The sequence below is a fragment of the Telmatherina bonti genome, assembly GCF_933228915.1.
Source record: "Telmatherina bonti genome assembly, chromosome: 15".
NCBI classification, from domain to species: domain Eukaryota; kingdom Metazoa; phylum Chordata; class Actinopteri; order Atheriniformes; family Telmatherinidae; genus Telmatherina; species Telmatherina bonti.
The window spans coordinates 671,490-695,461 of record NC_136613.1 but is presented as its reverse complement, the minus strand read 5'-3'; the positions used below and the strand labels follow the sequence as shown (position 1 = coordinate 695,461).

At 55.0% G+C, this 23,972-nt stretch overlaps 1 protein-coding gene across 3 annotated transcripts in view; it reads right to left on the bottom strand.

Moving 5' to 3' along the window:
• The window catches only part of ttll5 (tubulin tyrosine ligase-like family, member 5), an 80,200-nt gene that overhangs the window by 5,751 nt on the left and 50,477 nt on the right, over window positions 1-23,972 (bottom strand). For all 3 annotated transcript variants that reach the window (XM_079254248.1, XM_079254249.1, XM_079254250.1), the window contains 4 exons: window positions 11,728-11,819; window positions 4,870-4,932; window positions 4,436-4,557; window positions 4,193-4,358 (listed from right to left, as the gene is read on the bottom strand). In XM_079254248.1, coding sequence (XP_079110374.1) covers window positions 4,193-4,358; window positions 4,436-4,557; window positions 4,870-4,932; window positions 11,728-11,819 — 443 coding nt within the window. The remainder of the gene's footprint in view (window positions 1-4,192; window positions 4,359-4,435; window positions 4,558-4,869; window positions 4,933-11,727; window positions 11,820-23,972) is intronic.

The following is a 23,972-nucleotide window of genomic DNA, read 5'->3' as shown; positions in this document are numbered from 1 at the left end:
TCATGGAGTGAATTTCAGCTGGAATCCAATGAAGCAGATCAGTCAGGAGGATGTGTGGGTTGACCAGAATCGTTTTTTTTTTTTACTGTTTTCAGTACTGTTTTTATTGTTTTCAGATATTTTTTTACATGGAACCGACATAAAACAGACAGATAAGAAGAGTGATGCTACCAGACAGGTCCATACATGAAGTCATGAATTTGCTTTGGTTGTCAATCAAAGCGGAGCTGCTGAGACAAGAACCGGTGCATGGTGTTCAGTGAGGGTCTTGGCAGCAGCAGAGGGAAGATTTCACATAGATTTATACATCTGCATGGAGTAGAATAAGCTCTCACCGCTTTGAGTTCAAACAGGCTGTCCAGGGTTCCCAGAATCTGTCAAACTTACTACTTATAGACCTCAGGAGAAGCTCAGACGCTCCATCACGTATATCTCTATGATCTCACTTCTACAATAGATGGAGGCTCTAAGACATTCTCTGGTTATCAGCATTGGTATCAAGTATCTGTCCTGTTTCCTAATGCCAGCTGGAAAATAGAGAAAACTGAACAAGCAGACTAAAGAAGTGATCTAACTTCTTTGATCACACTTTCCCCAAAGTGTAGTACGCTCCTGGAAACAGACTGTTTTCCTGCACGTCCTCCAGCAGGAACCAAGCTCAGGTCTGTTGCTTTGGAACCCTAATGAAGAACCTCTGCATGTTTTTCTCTCCACACACCGCAGCTAGAAGTGGATGAGTGTGTTTTACACTTGTTGAGCCAGTCCTCCCCACTGCATCAGTCTCCTTTTCCCATCTTATTTAGACATACAGTGGGGATGGAAAGTTTGGGACCCCTGGTAAAAATTCATTTTAATGTGCAAACAGAAGCCAACAAAAGCAGGAAAATCTCCAAAAGGCGCCAAACTACAGATTACACTTTTTTTTCCTTTCTTTCAAATTCGTGTCTTGTCCAGCATTTAAGCAGCAGAATGATGGTCTGGATGCTGTTCTGCTGAGCAGATTTACTTTGCCAAGGGGAGCATTACTGGTATGATGATCCCCTTGATTTTCTGGATTCTTATGTTATATCTTTATTTATTTTGTATAACTGTAATACAGCGTTTCTACTGCTGGACCAGACCGGAGAAGATAGAAGAGAGACAGAAAGACACAGGGAAAGAGAAAGAAAACACCTCATAGAGAGAGGAAAAGAGAGAGAGAAAGAAAGAAAAAAAACAACAACAGACATTTGCATGAACATACGCATATATACCCATACGTATTCATCTATATAGACGCATGTACATACACATTCACACACATAGACACAAACAGGCCGATCTCAGATTCATATTCCCCCTGTGGAGGACTAAGCTATCAAGTGTCAAGAGCACTATAAACTATCAGGTTAAATATTAATAGGAGACAAAGAAAACTAGCTGCTGTTAGTGAATAATCCTGCAGACGACTCAGTGACTGTGTCACATGCAGAACATGCAGAGTGGAACGTGTTCAGAGAAGAGAGATCATGCCAATGTGGCCCCGCCCACACAAAGGCAAGAAGCATGCCAGGAGGACCCCGAGACCCAGGTAGCCAGCAGTCACCCCCAGGCACAGGATCCATCCAACCAACCCACCCCGGAGCCAGCTTTGGACCCACCTGGGGGGCCCCAGCAGTCAGGGGGACCAGACCCCGGCGGGCCCAGACCGGCAGGCGCCGGCCACCAAGGGCGGACAGAGCGCGGGCCCCAGGGCCCCAAGAGCCCGAAGGCAACCCCCCACCCCCGTGGGGTGGAGGGCCTAGTCCACACCAATAGAAAACCAGGATCCCCAGACCGCTGCCGAGCGGCAGCCAGGCCACACCCCAGAGCACCCGCTGCGCTCCCCGGGCACAGGACCCCACCCCACCTCTACTCTCTTACATTCCATCCACTATCCATTCGCTACCGCACGCCCTCATCTTTCCTTCCCAACATGTGGGATGCCCCTGGGGGGGCAGAGACTAGCAAGGCCTCGATCAGGGCCCCCACAGCTACCATCCCCCACCATTCCCCAGACACAGTCGACCCAGCCACCCCCAGAGCCAGCAGAGTTCACCCCTCAGTCAGGCCAGCCCAAACCCAGAATCTCCTCGAAGCCGTCCGGAAGTCTTTCTCCATGGCCTCGCCGAACTCCTTCCATGCCCGAGTTTTTGCCTCGGCAACAGCCGAAGCCGCATGCCGCTTAGCCCGCCGGTACCCATCAGCTGCCTCCAGAGTCCCACAGGCCAAGAAGGCCCGATAGGACTCCTTCTTCAGCTTGACGGCATCCCTCACTGCTGGTGTCCACCAACGAGTCCTGGGATTACCGCCACGACAGGCACCAGCGACCTTACAGCCACAGCTCCGGCCGGCCGCCTCAGCAATAGAGGCACGGAACACAGCCCATTCAGACTCAATGTCCCCCGCCTCACTCGGGACATGGTTGAAGCTCTGCTGAAGGTGGGAGTTGAAGCTCGCTCTGACGGGGGACTCAGCCAGACGTTCCCAGCAGACCCTCACAACACGTTTGGGCCTGCCAGCTCTGACCGGCTTCCTCCCCCACCATCTGAGCCAACTCACCACCAGGTGGTGATCAGTTGAAGCTCCGCCCCCCTCTTCACCCGAGTGTCCAAGGCATGTGGCCGCAGGTCCGACGATACGACTACAAAATCATCGAACTGCGGCCCAGGGAATCCTGATGCCAGGTGTACATATGGACACTCTTATGCTGGAACATGGTGTTCGTTATGGACAATCCATGACGAGCACAGAAGTCCAATAACAAAACACCATTTGGGTTCAGAGGGGGGGGGGGGGACCATGCCTCCCAATCACTCCCCTCCAGGTCTCACTGTCATTGCCCACGTGAGCATTGAAGTCCCCCAGCAGAACAATGGAGTCCCCAGAAGGAGCACCCTCCAGCACTCCCTCCAAGGACCCCAGAAAGGGTGGGTACTCTGAACTGCTGTTCGGTGCATAAGCACAGACAACAGTCAGGACCCGTCCCCCCACCCGGAGGCGGAGGGAAACTACCCTTTCATCCACCGGGGTAAACCCCAACGTGCAGGCACCAAGCTGGGGGCTGATGAGAATGCCCACACCTGCTCGGCGCCTCTCACCATGAGCAACTCCAGAGTGGAAGAAAGTCCAGCCCCTCTCGAGGGTTCTGGTTCCAGAGCCCAAGCCATGCGTCGAGGTGAGTCCAACTATATCTTTTGAATATTGGCTGGAAAAGAGTTTTTGATGTTTTTAAATATAATTTGCGCAGTTTTATCATTTACTAGGTCTCTTTTAAACCAAATGTGTTGATGAAAAGTTGATTTTTATCGTGATTCTATTGAACTTTGTGAACTGTTCTAATGCTTTTTTCTGTCGAGTAAATAATGGTATAATGGTAATAATGGTGTCTTGTTGCAGTTCCCCCCATACCTCTCTGCAACAGTTTAATTATGACATGACAAATGGATGGTGGAGTACACACACAGCATTCAACACATAACTGAGTCTTTTCATTACAGCAACACATTTAGCAACCTGTCTGTAAATAACCTATATGTGGTTTCCCAGACATCTTTTCATCCAGAACAACTCCTAAAAATGTGATTTGTTGGAAGTTCCCACTGTTACTGTTAATAATAGTTAGTTGTACAGGTATATTACTTTTCCCATTTCCAAATAAAATAAAATCTGTCTTTTTATTTATTTTTTTTTTTTTAAACCAGGGGTGCCCAAACTTTCCATGCCCACTGTGCATGGAGGAGAAACCTCGCTCCAGCTGCTTGGAGGTATTTGGAGTTCAGTTTACCAGTGGCGTTAACTTTGTGTACCTCCATAAGTATTTTGATCATGTGTATTCCACTTAATGTTTTTATTATCATCATGTTTTAATGGAGAAAAAAATGTGCTTCTCCAGGTTAAAATGGTTTTTAAGTTGTTGAAGGTCTATATTCCTTTATTATCTGTTATTTGTGAGAATGAAGTTTTCCCAGAGTTGAAATCTACTCTCTACTTTAGCAGGAAGGAATTATATAATATCGAGCAGTTTTTCCAGATATTCCGTGGAAATCTGGGAGTTGACTCAGATACCAATTTAAAAGGTTTGAGTTTCCTGTTGATGGGATCCAACCAGCAGAGTAGGGACCATATTTTGCTTTCAATCAATCCGAGGATCTAATGGTTTTTGCAAACTGACCTGAGCTCCCAGCCGTCTTGAAGGATGCTGAGCAGGTTGACTGTGGGCGTGGCTTGGGGTGTGGCCTGGGGCATGGCCTGGAGCGTGTTGGCCTCACAACTGGAGTCCTCCTGTTTCCTGACAGACTTCATCAGATGGTCCTTCTCATCCCCTCTGAGCTCCTTCCCTGCAGCAGAGAAACATGAAACTCCAGGACTGTCGGGTTTCTGCACCCAGTGATCCCAGCTGGTGATTATGATGGACCTGGTTTGTTCCTCCTCGCAGCACAGCAGTGAGTCGGGTGACGCCGCCTTCTTCTTCTGGTCTCCAGAGACGGCAACTTCTTCTCATACTGGACAACATGACCGCCATGGCCCGTCTCCTTCCTGGAACACAGATCAGGTTCATGTCATCCAGGACCAAGCAGCTCCTCCAGATCTAGATCCAGAGATCCAGGCCCTGATCAAGAAGCCCTGACCCTGAATAAAATCCTGATTCAGATCCTGAAGTCCAGATTCTAATCCTGACTTAGATCTAGATGCTGATCCAGATCCCAAGATGCCAGAAGGAAATAAATGGCACAAAATTCGGTTGTTAATATGCTTCAGTTTATCTCGTGCATCCAGACTGTCACCATAGCAACAGATATCTGCAGAAACAGAACCCAAGCAAAGCCGGAATAATCAGGAAATTCTTACCTTCCCTGGAAAAGTTTGCTTGCCAGCATGAAGTTCAGCGACGTCTTGGACTCCAGAAATCCCCTGACAAGATAAGAACAAGAAAATCATGAGTTCGGTCCCAACCGGACTCCATCTCCAGAGACCCATGGATTCCCTCAAGAAAGCAGTTATTCCCATGGTCCACTCCAGCAGAAACTCCGGTGGATGCACTTCCCCCCACATCATCTAGGGACTCCAGATCAGAGAGAATCCCCATGGTGTCAAAAAAAAACAACTTCAGAGCAGAAAGAAATATGTTTACGATGTGCTACAAAAACATTTTACCTTGCACAGGTTTACCTCCATCAACACTCCAGGTTAGCTTTGTTAGCTCCAGGTTAGCATTGTTTGCCCTCTGTTTAGCTTTGTTAGCTCCAGGTTAGCTTTGTTAGCTTCAGGTTAGCATTGTTTGCCCTCTGTTTAGCTTTGTTAGCTCCAGGTTAGCTTTGTTAGCTCCAGGTTAGCTTTGTTAGCTCCAGTTTGCCTTTGTTAGGTCCAGGTTAGCTTTGTTAGGTCCAGGTTAGCTTTGTTAGCTCCAGTTTGCCTTTGTTAGGTCCAGGTTAGCTTTGTTAGGTCCAGGTTAGCTTTGTTAGGTCCCGGTTAGCTTTGTTAGCTCCTAGTTGGCTTTATTAGCTCCATGTTAGCTTTGTTAGCTCCAGGTTAGCTTTGTTAGCTCCAGGTTAGCTTTGTTAGCTCCTGGTTAACTTTGTTAGCTGCAGATTAGCTTTGTTAGCTCTTAGCCACAGAAAACTCAAAGTTTGATGGTTGTAAATCATCCATCCCCACGCTCACAGGTGGAGTAAAGAGGGACTATAAGTGGAGGTCAGGTGGAGTTATGAAGGAGTACAGGTGGAGAATGGGGACAGTACAGGTGGAGAATGGGGACAGAACAGGTGGAGGACGGGGACAGTACAGGTGGAGTAAGGGTGGAGTCCAGGTGGAGAACGGGGACAGTACAGGTGGAGAACGGGGACAGTAGAGGTGGAGAACGGGGACAGTACAGGTGGAGTAAGGGTGGAGTCCAGGGACAGTACAGGTGGAGAACGGGGACAGTACAGGTGGAGTAAGGGTGGAGTCCAGGTACAGTACAGGTGGAGTAAGGGTGGAGTCCGGGGACAGTACAGGTGGAGTAAGGGTGGAGTCCAGGGACAGTACAGGTGGAGAACGGGGACAGTACAGGTGGAGTAAGGGTGGAGTCCAGGTGGAGAACGGGGACAGTACAGGTGGAGTAAGGGTGGAGTCCAGGTGGAGAACGGGGACAGTACAGGTGGAGTAAGGGTGGAGTCCAGGGACAGTACAGGTGGAGTAAGGGTGGAGTACAGGTGGAGAACGGGGACAGTACAGGTGGAGTAAGGGTGGAGTCCAGGGACAGTACAGGTGGAGTAAGGGTGGAGTACAGGTGGAGAACGGGGACAGTACAGGTGGAGTAAAGGTGGAGTCCAGGTGGAGAACGGGGACAGTACAGGTGGAGTAAGGGTGGAGTCCAGGTGGAGAACGGGGACAGTACAGGTGGAGTAAGGGTGGAGTCCAGGTGGAGAACGGGGACAGTACAGGTGGAGTAAGGGTGGAGTCCAGGTGGAGAAAAGGTACAGTACAGGTGGAGTAAGGGTGGAGTCCAGGGACAGTACAGGTGGAGTAAGGGTGGAGTACAGGTGGAGAACGGGGACAGTACAGGTGGAGTAAGGGTGGAGTCCAGGGACAGTACAGGTGGAGTAAGGGTGGAGTCCAGGGACAGTACAGGTGGAGTAAGGGTGGAGTCCAGGTGGAGAACGGGGACAGTACAGGTGGAGTGAGGGTGGAGTCCAGGTGGAGAACGGGGACAGTACAGGTGGAGTAAGGGTGGAGTCCAGGTGGAGAACGGGGACAGTACAGGTGGAGTAAGGGTGGAGTCCAGGTGGAGAACGGGGACAGTACAGGTGGAGTAAGGGTGGAGTACAGGTGGAGAACGGGGACAGTACAGGTGGAGTAAGGGTGGAGTCCAGGTGGAGAACGGGGACAGTACAGGTGGAGTAACGGTGGAGTCCAGGTGGAGAACGGGGACAGTACAGGTGGAGTCCAGGTGGAGAACGGGGACATTACAGGTGGAGTAAGGGTGGAGTCCAGGTGGAGAACGGGGACAGTACAGGTGGAGTACAGGTGGAGAACGGGGACAGTACAGGTGGAGTAAGGGTGGAGTCCAGGTGGAGAACGGAGACAATACAGGTGGAGTAAGGGTGGAGTCCAGGTGGAGAATGGGGACAGTACAGGTGGAGTAAGGGTGGAGTCCAGGTGGAGAACGGGGACAGTACAGGTGGAGTAAGGGTGGAGTCCAGGGACAGTACAGGTGGAGTAAGGGTGGAGTACAGGTGGAGAACGGGGACAGTACAGGTGGAGTAAGGGTGGAGTCCAGGGACAGTACAGGTGGAGTAAGGGTGGAGTCCAGGGACAGTACAGGTGGAGTAAGGGTGGAGTCCAGGTGGAGAACGGGGACAGTACAGGTGGAGTGAGGGTGGAGTCCAGGTGGAGAACGGGGACAGTACAGGTGGAGTAAGGGTGGAGTCCAGGTGGAGAACGGGGACAGTACAGGTGGAGTAAGGGTGGAGTCCAGGTGGAGAACGGGGACAGTACAGGTGGAGTAAGGGTGGAGTCCAGGTACAGTACAGGTGGAGTAAGGGTGGAGTCCAGGAGGAGAACGGGGACAGTACAGGTGGAGTAAGGGTGGAGTCCAGGTGGAGAACGGGGACAGTACAGGTGGAGTAAGGGTGGAGTCCAGGTGGAGAACGGGGACAGTACAGGTGGAGAACGGGGACAGTACAGGTGGAGTCCAGGTGGAGAACGGGGACAGTACAGGTGGAGTAAGGGTGGAGTCCAGGTGGAAAACGGGGACAGTACAGGTGGAGTAAGGGTGGAGTCCAGGTGGAGAACGGGGACGGTAAAGGTGGACTAAGGGTGGAGTCCAGGTGGAGAACGGGGACAGTACAGGTGGAGTAAGGGTGGAGTCCAGGTGGAGAACGGGGACAGTACAGGTGGAGTAAGGGTGGAGTCCAGGTGGAGAACGGGGACAGTACAGGTGGAGAACGGGGACAGTACAGGTGGAGTAAGGGTGGAGTCCAGGTGGAGAACGGGGACAGTACAGGTGGAGTAAGGGTGGAGTCCAGGTGGAGAACGGGGACGGTACAGGTGGAGTAAGGGTGGAGTCCAGGTGGAGAACGGGGACGGTACAGGTGGAGTAAGGGTGGAGTCCAGGTGGAGAACGGGGACAGTACAGGTGGAGTAAGGGTGGAGTCCAGGTGGAGAACGGGGACAGTAAAGGTGGAGTCCAGGTGGAGAACGGGGACAGTACAGGTGGAGTAAGGGTGGAGTCCAAGTGGAGAACGGGGACAGTACAGGTGGAGTCCAGGTGGAGAACGGGGACAGTACAGGTGGAGTACAGGTGGAGAACGGGGACAGTACAGGTGGAGTAAGGGTGGAGTCCAGGTGGAGAACGGGGACAGTACAGGTGGAGTAAGGGTGGAGTCCAGGGACAGTACAGGTGGAGTAAGGGTGGAGTCCAGGGCAGTACAGGTGGAGTCCAGGGACAGTACAGGTGGAGTAAGGGTGGAGTAAGGGTGGAGAACGGGGACAGTACAGGTGGAGTAAGGGTGGAGTCCAGGGCAGTACAGGTGGAGTAAGGGTGGAGTCCAGGTGGAGAACGGGGACAGTACAGGTGGAGTAAGGGTGGAGTCCAGGTGGAGAACGGGGACAGTACAGGTGGAGTAAGGGTGGAGTCCAGGTGGAGAACGGGGACAGTACAGGTGGAGTAAGGGTGGAGTCCAGGGACAGTACAGGTGGAGTAAGGGTGGAGTAAGGGTGGAGAACGGGGACAGTACAGGTGGAGTAAGGGTGGAGTCCAGGGACAGTACAGGTGGAGTAAGGGTGGAGTACAGGTGGAGAACGGGGACAGTAAAGGTGGAGTAAGGGTGGAGTCCAGGAGGAGAACGGGGACAGTACAGGTGGAGTAAGGGTGGAGTCCAGGTGGAGAACGGGGACAGTACAGGTGGAGTAAGGGTGGAGTCCAGGTGGAGAACGGGGACAGTACAGGTGGAGTAAGGGTGGAGTCCAGGTACAGTACAGGTGGAGTAAGGGTGGAGTCCAGGTGGAGAACGGGGACAGTACAGGTGGAGTAAGGGTGGAGTCCAGGGACAGTACAGGTAGAGTAAGGGTGGAGTCCAGGTGGAGAACGGGGACAGTACAGGTGGAGCAAGGGTGGAGTCCAGGTGGAGAACGGGGACAGTACAGGTGGAGAACGGGGACAGTACAGGTGGAGTAAGGGTGGAGTCCAGGTGGAGAACGGGGACAGTACAGGTGGAGTAAGGGTGGAGTCCAGGTGGAGAACGGGGACGGTACAGGTGGAGTAAGGGTGGAGTCCAGGTGGAGAACGGGGACGGTACAGGTGGAGTAAGGGTGGAGTCCAGGTGGAGAACGGGGACAGTACAGGTGGAGTAAGGGTGGAGTCCAGGTGGAAAACGGGGACAGTAAAGGTGGAGTAAGGGTGGAGTCCAGGTGGAGAACGGGGACAGTACAGGTGGAGTAAGGGTGGAGTCCAAGTGGAGAACGGGGACAGTACAGGTGGAGTCCAGGTGGAGAACGGGGACAGTACAGGTGGAGTACAGGTGGAGAACGGGGACAGTACAGGTGGAGTAAGGGTGGAGTCCAGGTGGAGAACGGGGACAGTACAGGTGGAGTAAGGGTGGAGTCCAGGGACAGTACAGGTGGAGTAAGGGTGGAGTCCAGGGCAGTACAGGTGGAGTCCAGGGACAGTACAGGTGGAGTAAGGGTGGAGTAAGGGTGGAGAACGGGGACAGTACAGGTGGAGTAAGGGTGGAGTCCAGGGACAGTACAGGTAGAGTAAGGGTGGAGTCCAGGTGGAGAACGGGGACAGTACAGGTGGAGTAAGGGTGGAGTCCAGGTGGAGAACGGGGACAGTACAGGTGGAGAACGGGGACAGTACAGGTGGAGTAAGGGTGGAGTCCAGGTGGAGAACGGGGACAGTACAGGTGGAGTAAGGGTGGAGTCCAGGTGGAGAACGGGGACGGTACAGGTGGAGTAAGGGTGGAGTCCAGGTGGAGAACGGGGACGGTACAGGTGGAGTAAGGGTGGAGTCCAGGTGGAGAACGGGGACAGTACAGGTGGAGTAAGGGTGGAGTCCAGGTGGAGAACGGGGACAGTAAAGGTGGAGTAAGGGTGGAGTCCAGGTGGAGAACGGGGACAGTACAGGTGGAGTAAGGGTGGAGTCCAAGTGGAGAACGGGGACAGTACAGGTGGAGTCCAGGTGGAGAACGGGGACAGTACAGGTGGAGTACAGGTGGAGAACGGGGACAGTACAGGTGGAGTAAGGGTGGAGTCCAGGTGGAGAACGGGGACAGTACAGGTGGAGTAAGGGTGGAGTCCAGGGACAGTACAGGTGGAGTAAGGGTGGAGTCCAGGGCAGTACAGGTGGAGTCCAGGGACAGTACAGGTGGAGTAAGGGTGGAGTAAGGGTGGAGAACGGGGACAGTACAGGTGGAGTAAGGGTGGAGTCCAGGGCAGTACAGGTGGAGTCCAGGGACAGTACAGGTGGAGAACGGGGACAGTACAGGTGGAGTAAGGGTGGAGTCCAGGTGGAGAACGGGGACAGTACAGGTGGAGTAAGGGTGGAGTCCAGGTGGAGAACGGGGACAGTACAGGTGGAGTAAGGGTGGAGTCCAGGTGGAGAACGGGGACAGTACAGGTGGAGTAAGGGTGGAGTCCAGGAGGAGAACGGGGACAGTACAGGTGGAGTAAGGGTGGAGTCCAGGTGGAGAACGGGGACAGTACAGGTGGAGTCCAGGTGGAGAACGGGGACAGTACAGGTGGAGTACAGGTGGAGAACGGGGACAGTACAGGTGGAGTAAGGGTGGAGTCCAGGTGGAGAACGGGGACAGTACAGGTGGAGTAAGGGTGGAGAACGGGGACAGTACAGGTGGAGTAAGGGTGGAGTACAGGTGGAGAACGGGGACAGTACAGGTGGAGTAAGGGTGGAGTCCAGGTGGAGAACGGGGACAGTACAGGTGGAGTACAGGTGGAGAACGGGGACAGTACAGGTGGAGTAAGGGTGGAGTCCAGGTGGAGAACGGGGACAGTACAGGTGGAGTAAGGGTGGAGTCCAGGGACAGTACAGGTAGAGTAAGGGTGGAGTCCAGGTGGAGAATGGGGACAGTACAGGTGGAGTAAAGGTGGAGTACAGGTGGAGAACGGGGACAGTACAGGTGGAGTAAGGGTGGAGTCAAGGTGGAGAATGGGGACAGCACAGGTGGAGTAAGGGTGGAGTCCAGGTGGAGAATGGGGACAGTACAGGTGGAGTAAGGGTGGAGTCCAGGTGGAGAACGGGGACAGTACAGGTGGAGTAAGGGTGGAGTCCAGGTGGAGAACGGGGACAGTACAGGTGGAGTAAGGGTGGAGTAAGGGTGGAGAACGGGGACAGTACAGGTGGAGTAAGGGTGGAGTACAGGTGGAGAACGGGGACAGTACAGGTGGAGTACAGGTGGAGAACGGGGACAGTACAGGTGGAGTAAGGGTGGAGTCCAGGTGGAGAACGGGGACAGTACAGGTGGAGTAAGGGTGGAGTCCAGGGACAGTACAGGTAGAGTAAGGGTGGAGTCCAGGTGGAGAATGGGGACAGTACAGGTGGAGTAAAGGTGGAGTACAGGTGGAGAACGGGGACAGTACAGGTGGAGTAAGGGTGGAGTCAAGGTGGAGAATGGGGACAGCACAGGTGGAGTAAGGGTGGAGTCCAGGTGGAGAATGGGGACAGTACAGGTGGAGTAAGGGTGGAGTCCAGGTGGAGAACGGGGACAGTACCCGTAAAGCTCCCAGGTATCAGCAGTGGGGAAGATCCTGATGAACCCTCCTCGCCTCTCGTACTCGTCCTTGATCCTCCTCAGGATTCTGGTCTGTGGGGAAAAGTCCGGTTAGTCTGGATCCAGTAAAGCTTTGCTGCTTCATCACCTCTGCCAGGACATCACTATGGCGACTACTAATACAAATTCACCAAATCCTTGTGAATTATTCTAATCTGTCAAAGTTGCCAGATAACTATTCTATTCTATTCTATTCTGTAGTCAGGTAGTAGAAGCTTTTATCCAAAGTGACGTATATATGAGAGTGAGAACAACTCAAGCATGAAATTAAATTGTTGCTGGACTACTGGTGGACTGCTGGTGGGCTGATGGTGGACTGATGGTGGGCTGATGGTGGACTGATGGTGGGCTGATGGTGGACTGATGGTGGACTACTGGTGGACTGATGGTGGACTGATGGCGGACTGATGGCGGACTGATGGCGGACTACTGGTGGACTGATGGTGGACTGATGGTGGACTGATGGTGGACTACTGGTGGACTGATGGTGGACTGATGGTGGACTGATGGTGGACTACTGGTGGACTGATGGTGGACTGATGGTGGACTGATGGTGGACTGATGGTGGACTGATGGTGGACTACTGGTGGACTGATGGTGGACTGATGGTGGACTGATGGTGGACTACTGGTGGACTGATGGTGGACTGATGGTGGACTACTGGTGGACTACTGGTGGACTACTGGTGGACTGATGGTGGACTGATGGTGGACTACTGGTGGACTGATGGTGGACTACTGGTGGACTACTGGTGGACTACTGGTGGACTGATGGTGGACTACTGGTGGACTGATGGTGGACTACTGGTGGACTACTGGTGGACTGATGGTGGACTGATGGTGGACTGCTGGTGGACTGATGCTGGACAACCGTTGGACTGCTGGTGGACTACTGGTGGACAGATGCTGGACAACCGTTGGACTGATGGTGGACTACTGGTGGACTACTGGTGGACTGCTGGTGGACTGCTGGTGGACTGATGCTGGACAACCGTTGGACTGCTGGTGGAATGCTGGTGGACTGATGCTGGACAACCGTTGGACTGATGGTGGACTACTGGTGGACTACTGGTGGACTGATGGTGGACTGATGGTGGACTACTGGTGGACTGATGGTGGACTGATGGTGGACTGGTGGTGGACTCCTGGTGGACTGATGGTGGACTCCTGGTGGACTGATGGTGGACTACTGGTGGACTACTGGTGGACTGATGGTGGACTACTGGTGGACTGATGGTGGACTACTGGTGGACTACTGGTGGACTACTGGTGGACTGATGGTGGACTGGTGGTGGACTGGTGGTGGACTGGTGGTGGACTGATGGTGGACTCCTGGTGGACTGATGGTGGACTACTGGTGGACTACTGGTGGACTGATGGTGGACTGATGGTGGAATACTGGTGGACTGATGGTGGACTGATGGTGGACTACTGGTGGACTACTGGTGGACTGATGGTGGACTGATGGTGGACTGATGCTGGACTGCTGGTGGACTGCTGGTGGACTGCTGGTGGACTGATGCTGGACAACCGTTGGACTGCTGGTGGACTGATGCTGGGCTGATGGTGGACTGATGCTGGACAACCGTTGGACTGCTGGTGGACTGCTGGTGGACTCCTGGTGGACTGATGGTGGACTGATGGTGGACTGATGGTGGACTACTGGTGGACTGCTGGTGGACTACTGGTGGACTGATGGTGGACTGATGGTGGACTGATGGTGGACTACTGGTGGACTGATGGTGGACTACTGGTGGACTACTGGTGGACTGATGGTGGACTGATGGTGGACTACTGGTGTACTGATGGTGGACTACTGGTGGACTGATGGTGGACTGATGGTGGACTGATGGTGGACTACTGGTGGACTACTGGTGGACTGATGCTGGGCTGGTGGTGGACTGGTGGTGGAGTGGTGGTGGACTGATGGTGGACTGATGGTGGACTACTGGTGGACTGATGGTGGACTGATGGTGGACTGATGGTGGAATACTGGTGGACTGATGGTGGACTACTGGTGGACTGATGGTGGACTACTGGTGGACTGATGGTGGACTGATGGTGGACTGATGGTGGAATACTGGTGGACTGATGGTGGACTACTGGTGGACTGATGGTGGACTGATGGTGGACTACTGGTGGACTGATGGTGGACTGATGGTGGACTGCTGGTGGACTGCTGGTGGACTGATGCTGGACAACCGTTGGACTGCTGGTGGACTGATGCTGGGCTGATGGTGGACTGATGCTGGACAACCGTTGGACTGCTGGTGGACTCCTGGTGGACTGATGGTGGACTGATGGTGGACTGATGGTGGACTACTGGTGGACTGATGGTGGACTGATGGTGGAATGATGGTGGACTGATGGTGGACTGATGGTGGACTGATGGTGGACTGATGCTGGACTGATGCTGGAAAACCGTTGGACTGCTGGTGGACTACTGGTGGACTGATGGTGGACTACTGGTGGACTGCTGGTGGACTGCTGGTGGACTGCTGGTGGACTGATGCTGGACAACCGTTGGACTGCTGGTGGACTGCTGGTGGACTGATGCTGGGCTGCTGGTGGACTGATGGTGGACTGATGGTGGACTGATGGTGGACTGATGGTGGACTACTGGTGGACTGATGGTGGACTGATGGCGGACTACTGGTGGACTGATGGTGGACTACTGGTGGATTGATGGTGGACTGATGGTGGACTGATGGTGGACTGATGGTGGACTACTGGTGGACTGATGGTGGACTGATGGCGGACTACTGGTGGACTGATGGTGGACTACTGGTGGACTGATGGTGGACTGATGGTGGACTGATGGTGGACTGATGCTGGACAACCGTTGGACTGCTGGTGGACTACTGGTGGACTGATGGTGGACTGATGGTGGACTGATGGTGGACTGATGCTGGACAACCGTTGGACTGCTGGTGGACTACTGGTGGACTGATGCTGGGCTGATGGTGGACTGGTGGTGGACTGATGGTGGACTACTGGTGGACCACTGGTGGACTGATGCTGGGCTGATGGTGGACTGATGGTGGACTGGTGGTGGACTCCTGGTGGACTCCTGGTGGACTGATGGTGGACTACTGGTGGACTACTGGTGGACTGATGGTGGACTGATGGTGGAATACTGGTGGAATACTGGTGGACTGATGGTGGACTGATGGTGGACTGATGCTGGACTGATGCTGGACAACTGGTGGACTGCTGGTGGACTGCTGGTGGACTGATGGTGGACTGATGGTGGACTGATGGTGGACTACTGGTGGACTGCTGGTGGACTGCTGGTGGACTGATGCTGGACCACCGTTGGACTGCTGGTGGACTGATGCTGGGCTGATGGTGGACTGATGCTGGACAACCGTTGGACTGCTGGTGGACTGCTGGTGGACTCCTGGTGGACTGATGGTGGACTCCTGGTGGACTGATGGTGGACTGATGGTGGACTACTGGTGGACTGATGGTGGACTGATGGTGGACTGATGGTGGACTACTGGTGGACTGCTGGTGGACTACTGGTGGACTGATGGTGGACTGATGGTGGACTACTGGTGGACTGATGGTGGACTACTGGTGGACTCCTGGTGGTCTCCTGGTGGACTGATGGTGGACTGATGGTGGACTACTGGTGGACTGATGGTGGACTGATGGTGGACTACTGGTGTACTGATGGTGGACTACTGGTGGACTGATGGTGGACTGATGGTGGACTGATGGTGGACTACTGGTGGACTACTGGTGGACTACTGGTGGACTGATGCTGGACTGATGCTGGACTGATGCTGGACAACCGTTGGACTGCTGGTGGACTACTGGTGGACTGATGCTGGGCTGATGGTGGACTGGTGGTGGACTGATGGTGGACTGATGGTGGACTCCTGGTGGACTCCTGGTGGACTCCTGGTGGACTACTGGTGGACTGATGGTGGACTGATGGTGGACTGATGGTGGACTGATGGTGGAATACTGGTGGACTGATGGTGGACTACTGGTGGACTGATGGTGGACTGATGGTGGACTACTGGTGGACTGATGGTGGAATACTGGTGGACTGATGGTGGACTGATGGTGGACTGATGGTGGACTGCTGGTGGACTGATGCTGGACAACCGTTGGACTGCTGGTGGACTACTGGTGGACTGATGCTGGGCTGATGGTGGACTGATGGTGGACTCCTGGTGGACTGATGGTGGACTGATGGTGGACTCCTGGTGGACTGATGGTGGACTGATGGTGGACTCCTGGTGGACTGATGGTGGACTGATGGTGGACTCCTGGTGGACTGATGGTGGACTGCTGGTGGACTGCTGGTGGACTGCTGGTGGACAACCGTTGGACTGCTGGTGGACTGATGCTGGGCTGATGGTGGACTGATGCTGGACAACCGTTGGACTGCTGGTGGACTCCTGGTGGACTGATGGTGGACTGATGGTGGACTCCTGGTGGACTGATGGTGGACTGATGGTGGACTCCTGGTGGACTGATGGTGGACTCCTGGTGGACTCCTGGTGGACTGCTGGTGGACTGCTGGTGGACTGATGGTGGACTGATGGTGGACTGATGGTGGACTACTGGTGTACTGATGGTGGACTACTGGTGGACTGATGGTGGACTACTGGTGGACTACTGGTGGACTGATGCTGGACAACCGTTGGACTGCTGGTGGACTACTGGTGGACTGATGCTGGGCTGATGGTGGACTGGTGGTGGACTGATGGTGGACTGATGGTGGACTCCTGGTGGACTGATGGTGGACTGATGGTGGACCACTGGTGGACTGATGGTGGACTACTGGTGGACTGATGGTGGACTGACGGTGGAATACTGGTGGACTGATGGTGGACTGATGGTGGACTACTGGTGGACTGATGGTGGACTGCTGGTGGACTGATGGTGGACTGATGGTGGACTACTGGTGGACTGATGGTGGACTGATGGTGGACTGCTGCTGGACTGATGCTGGACAACCGTTGGACTGCTGGTGGACTACTGGTGGACTGATGGTGGACTGATGGTGGACTGACGGTGGAATACTGGTGGACTGATGGTGGACTGATGGTGGACTACTGGTGGACTGATGGTGGACTGCTGGTGGACTGATGGTGGACTGATGGTGGACTACTGGTGGACTGATGGTGGACTGATGGTGGACTGCTGCTGGACTGATGCTGGACAACCGTTGGACTGCTGGTGGACTACTGGTGGACTGATGGTGGACTGATGGTGGACTACTGGTGGACTACTGGTGGACTGATGCTGGACTGATGGTGGACTACTGGTGGACTGCTGGTGGACTGATGCTGGGCTGATGGTGGACTGATGGTGGACTGATGCTGGACTGATGGTGGACTGATGCTGGGCTGCTGGTGGACTGATGGTGGACTGATGGTGGACTCCTGGTGGACTGATGGTGGACTCCTGGTGGACTCCTGGTGGACTCCTGGTGGACTGATGGTGGACTGATGGTGGACTGATGGTGGACTCCTGGTGGACTGCTGGTGGACTGCTGGTGGACTACTGGTGGACTACTGGTGGACTGATGGTGGACTACTGGTGGACTGCTGGTGGACTGCTGGTGGACAACCGTTGGACTGCTGGTGGACTGATGCTGGGCTGATGGTGGACTGATGGTGGACTGATGGTGGACTCCTGGTGGAGTGATGGTGGACTGATGGTGGACTCCTGGTGGACTGATGGTGGATTCCTGGTGGACTGATGGTGGACTGATGGTGGACTGATGGTGGACTCCTGGTGGACTCCTGGTGGACTCCTGGTGGACTCATGGTGGACTGATGGTGGGCTGATGGTGGACTGATGGTGGGCTGATGGTGGGCTGATGGTGGACTCCTGGTGGGCTGATGGTGGGCTGATGGTGGACTCCTGGTGGACTGATGGTGGACTGATGGTGGACTCCTGGTGGGCTGATGGTGGACTCCTGGTGGACTGATGGTGGACTGATGGTGGACTGATGGTGGACTCCTGGTGGTGGACTCCTGGTGGTGGACTCCTGGTGGGCTGATGGTGGGCTGATGGTGGACTCCTGGTGGACTGATGGTGGACTGCTGGTGGACTGCTGGTGGACTCCTGGTGGACTGATGGTGGACTCCTGGTGGACTGATGGTGGACTGATGATGGACTGATGGTGGACTGATGGTGGACTCCTGGTGGACTGATGGTGGACTCCTGGTGGACTGATGGTGGACTGATGGTGTGCTGATGGTGGGCTGATGGTGGGCTGATGGTGGGCTGATGGTGGACTGATGGTGGACTGATGGTGGACCGATGGTGGACTCCTGGTGGACTGATGGTGGACTGATGGTGGACTCCTGGTGGACTGATGGTGGACTGATGGTGGACTCCTGGTGGACTCCTGGTGGACTCCTGGTGGACTGATGGTGGACTGATGGTGGACTGATGGTGGACTGATGGTGGACTCCTGGTGGACTGATGGTGGACTGATGGTGGACTGATGGTGGACTCCTGGTGGACTCCTGGTGGACTCCTGGTGGGCTGATGGTGGACTCCTGGTGGACTCCTGGTGGACTGATGGTGGACTGATGGTGGACTCCTGGTGGACTCCTGGTGGGCTGATGGTGGACTCCTGGTGGACTGATGGTGGACTGATGGTGGACTACTGGTGGACTGATGGTGGACTGATGGTGGACTGCTGGTGGACTGATGGTGGACTGATGGTGGACTACTGGTGGACTGATGGTGGACTACTGGTGGACTGATGGTGGACTGCTGGTGGACTGCTGGTGGACTGATGGTGGACTGATGCTGGACTGATGCTGGACTGATGCTGGACAACCGTTGGACTGCTGGTGGACTACTGGTGGACTGATGGTGGACTGATGGTGGACTGATGCTGGACAACCGTTGGACTGCTGGTGGACTGATGGTGGACTACTGGTGGACTGATGGTGTACTGATGGTGGACTACTGGTGGACTACTGGTGGACTGCTGGTGGACTGCTGGTGGACTGCTGGTGGACTGATGCTGGACAACCGTTGGACTGCTGGTGGACTGATGCTGGGCTGATGGTGGACTGATGCTGGACAACCGTTGGACTGCTGGTGGACTGCTGGTGGACTCCTGGTGGACTGATGGTGGACTGATGGTGGACTGATGGTGGACTACTGGTGGACTGCTGGTGGACTACTGGTGGACTGATGGTGGACTGATGGTGGACTGATGGTGGACTACTGGTGGACTGATGGTGGACTACTGGTGGACTACTGGTGGACTGATGGTGGACTGATGGTGGACTACTGGTGTACTGATGGTGGACTACTGGTGGACTGATGGTGGACTGATGGTGGACTGATGGTGGACTACTGGTGGACTACTGGTGGACTGATGCTGGGCTGGTGGTGGACTGGTGGTGGAGTGGTGGTGGACTGATGGTGGACTCCTGGTGGACTGATGGTGGACTGATGGTGGACTACTGGTGGACTGATGGTGGACTGATGGTGGACTGATGGTGGAATACTGGTGGACTGATGGTGGACTACTGGTGGACTGATGGTGGACTACTGGTGGACTGATGGTGGACTGATGGTGGAATACTGGTGGACTGATGGTGGACTACTGGTGGACTGATGGTGGACTGATGGTGGACTACTGGTGGACTGATGGTGGACTGATGGTGGACTGCTGGTGGACTGCTGGTGGACTGATGCTGGACAACCGTTGGACTGCTGGTGGACTGATGCTGGGCTGATGGTGGACTGATGCTGGACAACCGTTGGACTGCTGGTGGACTCCTGGTGGACTGATGGTGGACTGATGGTGGACTGATGGTGGACTACTGGTGGACTGATGGTGGACTGATGGTGGAATGATGGTGGACTGATGGTGGACTGATGGTGGACTGATGGTGGACTGATGCTGGACTGATGCTGGAAAACCGTTGGACTGCTGGTGGACTACTGGTGGACTGATGGTGGACTACTGGTGGACTGCTGGTGGACTGCTGGTGGACTGCTGGTGGACTGATGCTGGACAACCGTTGGACTGCTGGTGGACTGCTGGTGGACTGATGCTGGGCTGCTGGTGGACTGATGGTGGACTGATGGTGGACTGATGGTGGACTGATGGTGGACTACTGGTGGACTGATGGTGGACTGATGGCGGACTACTGGTGGACTGATGGTGGACTACTGGTGGATTGATGGTGGACTGATGGTGGACTGATGGTGGACTGATGGTGGACTGATGGTGGACTACTGGTGGACTGATGGTGGACTGATGGCGGACTACTGGTGGACTGATGGTGGACTACTGGTGGACTGATGGTGGACTGATGGTGGACTGATGGTGGACTGATGCTGGACAACCGTTGGACTGCTGGTGGACTACTGGTGGACTGATGGTGGACTGATGGTGGACTGATGGTGGACTGATGCTGGACAACCGTTGGACTGCTGGTGGACTACTGGTGGACTGATGCTGGGCTGATGGTGGACTGGTGGTGGACTGATGGTGGACTACTGGTGGACCACTGGTGGACTGATGCTGGGCTGATGGTGGACTGATGGTGGACTGGTGGTGGACTCCTGGTGGACTCCTGGTGGACTGATGGTGGACTACTGGTGGACTACTGGTGGACTGATGGTGGACTGATGGTGGAATACTGGTGGAATACTGGTGGACTGATGGTGGACTGATGGTGGACTGATGCTGGACTGATGCTGGACAACTGGTGGACTGCTGGTGGACTGCTGGTGGACTGATGGTGGACTGATGGTGGACTGATGGTGGACTACTGGTGGACTGCTGGTGGACTGCTGGTGGACTGATGCTGGACCACCGTTGGACTGCTGGTGGACTGATGCTGGGCTGATGGTGGACTGATGCTGGACAACCGTTGGACTGCTGGTGGACTGCTGGTGGACTCCTGGTGGACTGATGGTGGACTCCTGGTGGACTGATGGTGGACTGATGGTGGACTACTGGTGGACTGATGGTGGACTGATGGTGGACTGATGGTGGACTACTGGTGGACTGCTGGTGGACTACTGGTGGACTGATGGTGGACTGATGGTGGACTACTGGTGGACTGATGGTGGACTACTGGTGGACTCCTGGTGGTCTCCTGGTGGACTGATGGTGGACTGATGGTGGACTACTGGTGGACTGATGGTGGACTGATGGTGGACTACTGGTGTACTGATGGTGGACTACTGGTGGACTGATGGTGGACTGATGGTGGACTGATGGTGGACTACTGGTGGACTACTGGTGGACTACTGGTGGACTGATGCTGGACTGATGCTGGACTGATGCTGGACAACCGTTGGACTGCTGGTGGACTACTGGTGGACTGATGCTGGGCTGATGGTGGACTGGTGGTGGACTGATGGTGGACTGATGGTGGACTCCTGGTGGACTCCTGGTGGACTCCTGGTGGACTACTGGTGGACTGATGGTGGACTGATGGTGGACTGATGGTGGAATACTGGTGGACTGATGGTGGACTACTGGTGGACTGATGGTGGACTGATGGTGGACTACTGGTGGACTGATGGTGGAATACTGGTGGACTGATGGTGGACTGATGGTGGACTGATGGTGGACTGCTGGTGGACTGATGCTGGACAACCGTTGGACTGCTGGTGGACTACTGGTGGACTGATGCTGGGCTGATGGTGGACTGATGGTGGACTCCTGGTGGACTGATGGTGGACTGATGGTGGACTCCTGGTGGACTGATGGTGGACTGATGGTGGACTCCTGGTGGACTGATGGTGGACTGATGGTGGACTCCTGGTGGACTGATGGTGGACTGCTGGTGGACTGCTGGTGGACTGCTGGTGGACAACCGTTGGACTGCTGGTGGACTGATGCTGGGCTGATGGTGGACTGATGCTGGACAACCGTTGGACTGCTGGTGGACTCCTGGTGGACTGATGGTGGACTGATGGTGGACTCCTGGTGGACTGATGGTGGACTGATGGTGGACTCCTGGTGGACTGATGGTGGACTCCTGGTGGACTCCTGGTGGACTGCTGGTGGACTGCTGGTGGACTGCTGGTGGACTGATGGTGGACTGATGGTGGACTGATGGTGGACTGATGGTGGACTACTGGTGTACTGATGGTGGACTACTGGTGGACTGATGGTGGACTACTGGTGGACTACTGGTGGACTGATGCTGGACAACCGTTGGACTGCTGGTGGACTACTGGTGGACTGATGCTGGGCTGATGGTGGACTGGTGGTGGACTGATGGTGGACTGATGGTGGACTCCTGGTGGACTGATGGTGGACTGATGGTGGACCACTGGTGGACTGATGGTGGACTACTGGTGGACTGATGGTGGACTGACGGTGGAATACTGGTGGACTGATGGTGGACTGATGGTGGACTACTGGTGGACTGATGGTGGACTGCTGGTGGACTGATGGTGGACTGATGGTGGACTACTGGTGGACTGATGGTGGACTGATGGTGGACTGCTGCTGGACTGATGCTGGACAACCGTTGGACTGCTGGTGGACTACTGGTGGACTGATGGTGGACTGATGGTGGACTGACGGTGGAATACTGGTGGACTGATGGTGGACTGATGGTGGACTACTGGTGGACTGATGGTGGACTGCTGGTGGACTGATGGTGGACTGATGGTGGACTACTGGTGGACTGATGGTGGACTGATGGTGGACTGCTGCTGGACTGATGCTGGACAACCGTTGGACTGCTGGTGGACTACTGGTGGACTGATGGTGGACTGATGGTGGACTACTGGTGGACTACTGGTGGACTGATGCTGGACTGATGGTGGACTACTGGTGGACTGCTGGTGGACTGATGCTGGGCTGATGGTGGACTGATGGTGGACTGATGCTGGACTGATGGTGGACTGATGCTGGGCTGCTGGTGGACTGATGGTGGACTGATGGTGGACTCCTGGTGGACTGATGGTGGACTCCTGGTGGACTCCTGGTGGACTCCTGGTGGACTGATGGTGGACTGATGGTGGACTGATGGTGGACTCCTGGTGGACTGCTGGTGGACTGCTGGTGGACTACTGGTGGACTACTGGTGGACTGATGGTGGACTACTGGTGGACTGCTGGTGGACTGCTGGTGGACAACCGTTGGACTGCTGGTGGACTGATGCTGGGCTGATGGTGGACTGATGGTGGACTGATGGTGGACTCCTGGTGGAGTGATGGTGGACTGATGGTGGACTCCTGGTGGACTGATGGTGGATTCCTGGTGGACTGATGGTGGACTGATGGTGGACTGATGGTGGACTCCTGGTGGACTCCTGGTGGACTCCTGGTGGACTCATGGTGGACTGATGGTGGGCTGATGGTGGACTGATGGTGGGCTGATGGTGGGCTGATGGTGGACTCCTGGTGGGCTGATGGTGGGCTGATGGTGGACTCCTGGTGGACTGATGGTGGACTGATGGTGGACTCCTGGTGGGCTGATGGTGGACTCCTGGTGGACTGATGGTGGACTGATGGTGGACTGATGGTGGACTCCTGGTGGTGGACTCCTGGTGGTGGACTCCTGGTGGGCTGATGGTGGGCTGATGGTGGACTCCTGGTGGACTGATGGTGGACTGCTGGTGGACTGCTGGTGGACTCCTGGTGGACTGATGGTGGACTCCTGGTGGACTGATGGTGGACTGATGATGGACTGATGGTGGACTGATGGTGGACTCCTGGTGGACTGATGGTGGACTCCTGGTGGACTGATGGTGGACTGATGGTGTGCTGATGGTGGGCTGATGGTGGGCTGATGGTGGACTGATGGTGGACTGATGGTGGACCGATGGTGGACTCCTGGTGGACTGATGGTGGACTGATGGTGGACTCCTGGTGGACTGATGGTGGACTGATGGTGGACTCCTGGTGGACTCCTGGTGGACTGATGGTGGACTGATGGTGGACTGATGGTGGACTGATGGTGGACTCCTGGTGGACTGATGGTGGACTGATGGTGGACTGATGGTGGACTCCTGGTGGACTCCTGGTGGACTCCTGGTGGGCTGATGGTGGACTCCTGGTGGACTCCTGGTGGACTGATGGTGGACTGATGGTGGACTCCTGGTGGACTCCTGGTGGGCTGATGGTGGACTCCTGGTGGACTGATGGTGGACTGATGGTGGACTACTGGTGGACTGATGGTGGACTGATGGTGGACTGCTGGTGGACTGATGGTGGA